We start from the raw sequence: 8,873 nt of genomic DNA, 5'->3' as shown, positions 1-8,873 counted from the left end.
AATCTAACCCATGAGGTCACGAGGAAACCCAGGAACATGTAGTATAACAAACTCCCCAGGTGATTCTCATTTGGAACCAGAGACCCAGATGATTTCCTAGCTCCTTCCAAGTTGAAACTCATCGATTTCATGGTCTTTGACACATGGCCTAATTTGGTTAGATTTATCTTGACTCAGATGTTAGCTTTACATATATATATATATACACACACACATACTGGACTAAATTCTCCCAGTCGAGCCCAACTAGAAGCCAAAGACAAGGGTGATGCCGTCCTCCAGCCTGTGGCAGCCTGGAGGAGGTGCCCGGGTCCTGGAGGGACAGACAGAGAGGACTAGCACCTCTGCCCTCCTCAGGGAGTCCACGGAAACTCCTTACACTCTGCTTTAGACCAAACATCTCCAACAATTACACATTTTTTCTTACACAATGAAATTTAATAATAATAAAAGAAAAATAACATTTTTGAAAGTGATTTAAAGTTTTAAGAGGTTTTTATTCCATTATGCAGCCAATGTTTTCCTTTTAAAGATTATTGGTAAAGTTTATTTTACTTTCTCACTCAAAATTTGTCCACAGAAACTTCTTGGGAAAGTAGGATTCCCTGCATCGCAGATCGACATAGAGAGAGGATTTGTTGGAGCTCAGCTGCGCGGCGCTCTGACGGCCTTTTCTCTCCCTTCAGGGAGGGAGTCCCTTCTTGGAGGACGTGGTAACAGTTGGTGCAAGCCCCTCCCGTCCTCCAAATCTTCCTTTGGCCTCTCCTGTTGGCCTGGTGAATCCTTCTACCTTCTCACCCCGGCTCTTTCCCTCTTCACCCAGCAACAGTTACATTCACTCAGAGAATTTCTGTGATTGGCTGAAGACAACAGGGGTCGCCCCCATCCTCGATCTGTTTTCTTCGTCTTCACCTCCGCCTTGTTCCTGTACTCCCCACAGGGACTGAGACTGATTTGATTAAAGCACCAGAGTGTAATGGCCCTCAGAGCAGGGCTGATCCTGGGGTTCCACAGCCTGATGACCCTCCTGAGCCCGCAGGAGGCAGGTGCCACCAAGGGTGAGTGCGAGGGCGAGGCGGGTGCGGCGGGGAGCAGAGATTTACGGAGTTGGGTTACATGAGGAGATGACATGGAGGATGCTTGTTCCTCTCCCTCTCTGGTTTATGAACAACTTCCTTCACCAAGAGACACCCAATCCCCCTCACCTCTGTCACATCCACTCTGGACCTAAATGAAGGTGCAGCTCGGTCAGCTGCGCAGGTGCCCCATTCAGCCTTCGCTGACGTTCAGATTTCTCTTGATTCCTTCCTCCTTCCTGAGACCCAAACCTCCACCCAACAGGTGCCAGCAAGCACCCTGATTTCTCTGCTACCCCTGGCCTGGAGTGTGGCCCATCAAGTCCAGTTCTGTTGCAGTATTTATGCCCATGCCGGTAGTTAACTGTTTACCTGTCTTTGTTTATCGGGAGACATGAGCTGGTTTGCGGGTCTACAGCTGGTTCATCTTTATTTCTTTTATTTCCCTGGCCCGCCATTGTGCTGGGTGCATGCTAGTTCCTCAGTAACTGTTGTTCAAACAACTTCATAGAATTCTGCAAGTATTAGAACTTAATCCCTAACTTCCAGAAAACTAGACAACAGTTATGGAAGAGACACACTCAGTCATAATGCTCTGAGATGGAGGAGTTGGGACATGAACTTTGACTTCTGACTCCTCATCCAGTGCTCTTTGCAATGCCTTGAGTTGCCTCTTCTTATCCCCTTGGTCTCTGGGTCACTAACCTTAATTCTTACTCCTGCCAGCCGTGGCCTGTTTCCCCTTACACCCACCTACACTGCATCTCTGTGCAGAGCTCCACTACTCTCCTGTCCTTAATAATTCCCCCTCATCCCACCCGCACAGTCCCACCAGCTCACAACACAGGACCTGACAACACAGACAGGGCAGACGACCACAGCCAAGATTTAAATTCTGGAACCCCAAGCATGATTTTAGGCAGCCCCTCCTCTTCCCATCCTGATACGCCAGACTGCACTGTCTCTGTGCCGGCTGCAGTGTGCTGGGATGAGCCTCTTTCTTCCTGTCCTCTCCCTTCCCCTCTCCCAGGGCCAGCCCAGTGTCAGAACAGGACTGTGTCCCCCCACAGAACCCAGGGTGGGGCCCAGGCTCAGGGACTCAACGATCACATATTGCAGATGAGACAGACACATTTTCTTCTCTCTCCTTGACCCTGAACTCACCAAATACAGCTGACCACATGGGCTCCTACGGACCCGCCTTCTACCAGTCTTACGGCGCCTCGGGCCAGTTCACCCATGAATTTGATGGGGAACAGCTGTTCTCTGTGGACCTGAAGAAAAGCGAGGCTGTGTGGCGTCTGCCTGAGTTTGGCGACTTTGCCCGCTTTGACCCGCAGGGTGGGCTGGCCGGCATCGCCGCGATCAAAGCCCATCTGGACATCCTGGTGGAGCGCTCCAACCGCACCAGAGCCATCAACGGTACCAGCCCTCCCTCTGCCCACCCAGTCAGGCGGGAAGGTCAGAGAAACTTCCAGTTCCTAGACCCCCATCACTCTGGGGTGCACTCTCAGTGCCCATGCCTGTCATGCCCTGTCCCTTTCTTTCCCAGGAGGCTCCAGGTCTTCCTAGACCCCGTTGGCACTCCTCTCCTTGAGGAATGACACCTCTCACCTGGACTCCCGCCCAGGGACCAGTCAGATATAGGACCTCCTGGCATCCCCACTCCCTCCCCAGTCTCCTCTCCCTCTGTTTCCTTCCTCTCCTGCTCCAGTGGATACCATCCCAGAGCATCCCCTGCCCACAGATGGCTACGAAGGGGGAACGTCCCTTAATCCCAGTCCTAGTAAGGCCCTGGGATGAGGGATGAGCCTGTGGACTCAAGCCCCATTCCTCCTAGTGCCTCCACGGGTGACCGTGTTCCCCAAGACTCGGGTGGAGCTGGGCCAGCCCAACATCCTCATCTGCGTCGTGAACAACATCTTCCCGCCTGTGATCAATATCACCTGGCTGCGCAACGGCCAAGCTGTCACTGAGGGAGTGGCCCAGACCAGCTTCTATTCCCAGCCTGACCATTTGTTCCGCAAGTTCCACTACCTGCCCTTCGTGCCCTCGGCCGAGGACGTCTATGACTGCCAGGTGGAGCACTGGGGCCTGGATGCGCCACTCCTCAGGCATTGGGGTACGGAGCCCCCTCCCCACGCACCCTCCTGGCCCCGGGTTTCCTTTACTCTAGAATCCTTCCCTATACCACCAATTCCTTCCTTTCTCTCCCAGAGCTCCAGGTGCCTATTCCACCACCAGACGCCATGGAGACCTTGGTCTGTGCCCTGGGCCTGGCCATCGGCCTGGTGGGCTTCCTCGTGGGCACCATCCTCATCATCATGGGCACATATGTGTCCAGTGCCCCCAGGTGCAGAGGCCCCGGGAGTCTAGGGGGTGGGGGAGGAAAGTGGATGACTCTGAACAGGACATGGGCGGAGAATCAGAGATTCTGTCGCGGGGAAAGAGTTCAGGAAAGAAATGGGCATGGAAGAAAGAAGCAGAGGTGGGGTGAGAGAGTGAGGTTTTGGGGGAGGTGGGCACTCGGAGATAGGATCCCAGCATATTGAAATTGAGCAACGTCGATTGTGTGGTTTCTGCTACTTTAGGTAATGATCCTTCTGAGAGAAATGACTTGTGGGAGACACCCTGCAGATCCTCGTGGATTTGTGACAGCTCCTGCGTGCTCAGTGCGCTTTAAGTGCATCCTGCTGTGCTGACCTTGAGTGGGATCAACCTCTGTCCTACAGGTCCCCTCTTTTTTGGCCCCAGTACTCATGGCAGGGTTTGTGGGACACCTACTAGCTTCCCTTCCCTTTCAACAAACACACACACATTCTTGCTCTACCCAAAGCTCTGGCTGGCAGCACCAAATGCTTTGGTAGTGTTTGCACTGTGTCCTTTTTAGGCCTTGGCCAGTTCTCCCAGGGTTGAGGCATGTGGTGCTGGGGATTGGCAGCAGTCCTGGGGCCCGCACGGGTGTGTCTTGCTCCATTTGTCCCATTGTGTGTTACTTTGTGAATGAGCCGTTTCACATGGACCTGATGAAATTTGCCTCCTGAGTTCAGTTTTGCCCTGAAAGGGATGCAGATTATCCTGTTCCTCATGAACCCCTCAGCTAACAACCCCCTCAGCACTGGGACAGGACAGGCTCATGGGGACTCCACTCCTGCCTGGGTTTACTCTGTATGAAGAGACCATTGGTATCCTGCCATGATGTCATCTCCTTTTTCTACTTTCCCTAGAGTCCCATGCATGACAAAGAGAAGCCCAAGGCTTGGATAAGGTGGCCACTTCCCTCAGTGGGGTCAATCATGTTAGGTAGGAGGTGGTAGAGTCGGTGTGCAAGGTATCTGGTAAGAGGGGCGGTCCACCTAGACACTCTCTAAAATATGTGGCCTAGAAGATTTTAGTCTACTTTTCTGTGAACAAAATTTAAACATACAAAGAGATAAGTCACCATACCACGTAGTTTATGTCAAGATCAAAATGAGTAGTACAGATTACAGTTTTCAAACCAGAATGCACATAAGAACTGCTTGGGATCCTTTTAAAAGTATAGGCATTGGCCTGGTGCAGTGGCTCACTCCTGTCATCCCAGCACTTTGGGAAGCCAAGGGGACAGGATCGCTTGAGGCCAGGAGTTGGAAACCATCCTGGGCTACTCAGAGAGACCCCATCTCTAAAAAGAAAGATTTAAAAATTAACCAGGCATGGTGGCTCGCACCTGTATTCCCAGCCACTCGGGAGGCTGAGGCTGGAGGAGTGCTTGAGCCCAGGAGTTCAAGGCTGCAGTGAGCCGAGATCACACCACTGCACTCCAGCCTAGGTGACACAGTGAGACCCTGTCTCTAAATAAATAAATAAAATATAAAAATAACAGGCATCACCCAGACCTACTGAATTAGAATCTCGGGAGTGCAAGGGGCAACAACAGGGAGGCTGTCTTTTTTGAGACAAGGTCTCGTTCTGTCACCAGGCTGGAGTGCCATGGCATGATCTCGGCTCACTACAACCTCAGCCTCCTGAGTTGAAGCAATTCTCCTGCCTCAGCCTCCTGAGTAGCTGGGACTACAGGTGTGCACCACCATGCCCAGCTAATTTTTGTATTTTTAAGTAGAGATGGGGTTTCACCATGTTGGCCAGGATGGTCTCCATCTCCTGACCTCGTGATCCACCCTCCTTGACCTCCCAAAGTGCTGGAATTACAGGCATGAGCCACCACGCCTGGCTGAAGCTGTCATTTTTTAACAGGCTCTGGATGACTCTGATGCAGCCGTCCTGGACCTGGGCTGCGGTCTGGTCACTGGGACACAGTGACATAATCAGGTGCCATGGGGGGTCATGGGAAAGGGGGATCCCTAAGGTCTGAGGTGGACCAGGAAGGCTTTCTGAAGAACCTGGGTCTGTTAGGGCATCAGAGCCAATCAAGGTACAAGTAAATAGGGACAAAATGAGGGTTTGAACTGTGAGCAGTTGGTCCTGGAAAAGAAAGAAACTGAGAGATTATGGGGACTCAGTGGGCTTCTTAAGAGAGAATAAGCTGAAATCAATGACTAGAAGACCCTGACGGAAGTGGAGGAGAATCATCTCAGGCAAACTTTTTGTGTGCCAGTAACAGAAACCCTCTTCGTGTGATCACATGCAAAGTATAGGATGTTTGCAATATAGCTGTGGGGAGGAGTGCAGGGCCCAAGGGTAGATTCTAGCCAGGCCTCCCAGGAACAGAACTGGGATCCGAAAAGCCCAGAGAAGCTAGAGCTGCCCCTCCAACCCTCTCGGATCCACACGGTCTGTGTTCTCTAGACCCCCCTGCATGTTAGCGGTGTTCTCTCTCTGTGGACTGACAGTCCTTTTCAGTGAACATGTCCACCCGAAAGCTCCTGAGTTTATATCATCTCAGCCCTCACAACCCACAAAGGCTCTGTCTCCTAGTCACAGCTTTAAATTACTGGAAAAATAAATGACCGGCCAAACGTGGAGCAGGTGTCCATCCCAGCCCTGTGTAGTTAGAACAGGAGACAAGATCCCACACAAATGTGGCTGCCAAGCACCCAGCCCCGGGGCAAGGGGTCAAGTTCTTGTCAGAGAAAGAGGAATAAATTGGTTCTCAGAAGACGCCACAAGATACATGTGTTCCCAACAATCTCTGATCTCTGCTGATCTTTTGCTTAGCAGTTAACTTGATGCATCATTGGGAAGGTGTTTCTCTCATCTCCATCCTAAGGCTTAATAAAGTCATTAAAATTGTGTTCTTTTGACCAAAGAAATGTATGGTGTTTTTTTTTTTTTTTCACTGTTGCATATACTACCCTGAAGTCACTGGAACTTCTAGGAATAATTCCAGAGCCTTTAGATGTATGCGTCTGCGTGTATACTCACATTTGTTTCTAGTCTCAAGGTACGTAGTGTTTTATTTTAAAAAACAAATTGTGCTCCTGCATTCCTGATCTTTCAGTCTGTTTTAGAACAGACATCCGGTAGTCTCCTGTCCTTTGTATCCAAACTCTGCCTTTTTGCAGGGTCCCCCTGCAGATCATAAGCACGTCGTCTCTCCAAATAATGAGAACATCAAGTCCTCTGTCTGTCCTTGACCCAGTCTCCCTTCCACCCGAGCTCCTCCCGGTCACGCCCTCTGAGAGCGTCTGCAGGGACAGCCTCCAGCTCCCCTCTTCCCATCCACTCTCTTTCGGTTTTAATTTTTAACCAAATTATGTTATATGCATAGTTTAAAGAGTCAAATATTTTTTCCAAGATTTGTTACAGAAATACCAGTCTCCAGCCCCCTCTGCCACCATATCCTCAGCCTCACAGAAAATAACTTTCAATTGTTTTAATGTGTTCTGTTGGTATTAACCTCCCATCTCTAAATAACATGTTTGTGTTGCTACATCTAGATTTTTCAGCTTTAGGCTTTATCTCTTTACCTCCTGCTGTGGGAGAGTGGGATTTAGAGTTTTTTCATCCTCAAAGAACATCATGCACCCTTCCCATGCCCCTTCTTTTAATATGAGTATATTGTAATTTTTACAACATAGTAAAAATTACTATGCTTACTATGTTTATATCAGTATGACCATGTAATGGCAAACCAGAGAGCAAACCATGCTTGCTCTTCCTTTTCTAGATGACTTTGTTTTCTCTGGAGTGTGTAATTGTCCTGTTTTCCTTTGTGTGGCTGTATTTGTCCTTATTATTAATGAATCACAAAATTCCTTGCAGTACAATCAAACACGTCAGGCATTCTGTCAATTTTACCATCAGATGTAACTCTCCCAGAATCTTCTGTCGGCTCCAGTCTTAACTCTTTGCCCTTGATGATACAGCGTTCACTCTGAGATCACCCTTCGCCGTCCGCATCAGGATTTACCTGTCCTCCGAGTTGGATCTTCTGTTTCTTGTATCCAGTCATTGCCCCTTTGTGTCTGCCTTATTTTAATGAGGCACCTCTTCTTTCCACTTCCTGCGAAACAGTGCATATGAGGAAAACTTTGTATGCTTCGTATGTCCGAAAATGTATTTATTGTACTCTCAAACTTGAATAATAGCTTGCATGGGTATAAAATTCAAGATTGGAAATCATTTCCATCAGAATTGTTAAGGCATTTCTCTATAATCCCTTAGCTTCCTGTGTTATTGTTGATAAGCCAAAAGATATTGTGTCATGAAACTTTGTATGTAATCATTGTTGTTCTTTCCTCTCTGGAAGCTTATAGGATTTCTGCTTTTCCCTTTCCTCCTTTAAATTCTTATAGGTGCTCCATAACCTACAAGGTGAAGATCCTTCTCAAACTGTCCTCAGTGTACTGTTTTAACCATATTTCTTTTCTTTTCTTTTCTTTTGAGATAGAGTCTCGCTCTGATACCCAAGCTGGAGTGCAGTGGTGTAATCTTAGCTCACTGCAACCTCTGTCTCCCAGATTCAAGCAATTCTCCTGCCTCACTCTCCTGAGTAGCTGGAATTACAGGCACCCGCCACCACGCCTGGCTAATTTTTTTTATTTTTAGTAGAGACGGGGTTTCACCATGTTGGCCAGGCTGGTCTCGAACTTCTGACCTCAGGTGATCCACCTGCCTTGGCCTCCCAAAGTGCTGGGATTACAGGCATGAGCCACCAAGCCTGGGCTATTTTAACCATATTTATAATAGCTCCTCCTGAAAATGGTCAATGCCTAAGTCACAGAAAATTGTTGTTGCATGTTTACTCCTCCCTGCCTTTGCACAAACTATTATCTGTGCTGGACCTGCCTTCCTCCACCAACCAATCAAAATTCTACCTGCCCTTCCAGGGTCCAGATTAAATGTCACCTCTTCTGTGAAGCATTTCCAATCCCAGCCCCTAATATGCTGGCCACCATCTCCCTACAGTACTACCACATTCCGCCCTTTGTCAGTTGACTGTGTATGAATTTGCCTTTGCCACTAACTGCTCCTCTAAAGCAAGAGAAGTCTGTGTCTTACAGTTCCAACACCCAGAACATAATGGGCATTGAAACACTGTAGAATTCTATTTAATTCAATTTTGTTTGCTTCAAATCCAGCCTGGTCCGACTGTCTGCAGCTGGTTTTAATAACATTGGCTACTGTTTACCCAACACATGCAATGTGCCCAGCCTTAATGCTTTTCACGTGTAGTGGATTTGAATCTTGGTCCAAAAGATTAATAAGATAGTGCGCAGAATGAAAAAAATAGTAAACGTCTTTAAATAATCGAAAATCTGATTCAAAACCTGCTGTTTAAAAAATCTTAAATCTGATTCAAAACCCCTGCCACGAGGCTGGTTTTAAATTCAATCTGTCATTATTGGGGCTTCT

At 48.5% G+C, this 8,873-nt stretch overlaps 1 protein-coding gene across 7 annotated transcripts; it reads left to right on the top strand.

The window, feature by feature from the left end:
* The first annotated feature begins 485 nt into the window (after nt 1–485).
* On the top strand, nt 486–6,332 carry LOC101017941 (HLA class II histocompatibility antigen, DO alpha chain). 7 transcript variants are annotated; one of them, XM_031667660.1, is made up of 5 exons: nt 486–1,058; nt 2,250–2,537; nt 2,917–3,155; nt 3,294–3,429; nt 5,313–5,432. In XM_031667660.1, the coding sequence occupies exons 1-5, from the start codon at nt 977–979 to the stop codon at nt 5,321–5,323; spliced, it is 756 nt and encodes a 251-aa protein (XP_031523520.1). In that variant the 5' UTR covers nt 486–976; the 3' UTR covers nt 5,324–5,432. The 7 variants fall into 7 exon arrangements, with proteins under 7 accessions (XP_031523520.1, XP_031523518.1, XP_031523517.1 ...); XM_031667658.1 differs by having other exon boundaries at nt 494–1,058; nt 3,668–6,332; XM_031667657.1 differs by having other exon boundaries at nt 496–1,058; nt 2,917–3,198; nt 5,313–6,332.
* Nucleotides 6,333–8,873: the final 2,541 nt, after the last annotated feature.

This window comes from Papio anubis, chromosome 6 (genome assembly GCF_008728515.1).
Source record: "Papio anubis isolate 15944 chromosome 6, Panubis1.0, whole genome shotgun sequence".
Taxonomy (NCBI): domain Eukaryota; kingdom Metazoa; phylum Chordata; class Mammalia; order Primates; family Cercopithecidae; genus Papio; species Papio anubis.
Note: the sequence above shows the minus strand (reverse complement) of the source record. Positions and strands in the feature narration are given on the sequence as shown.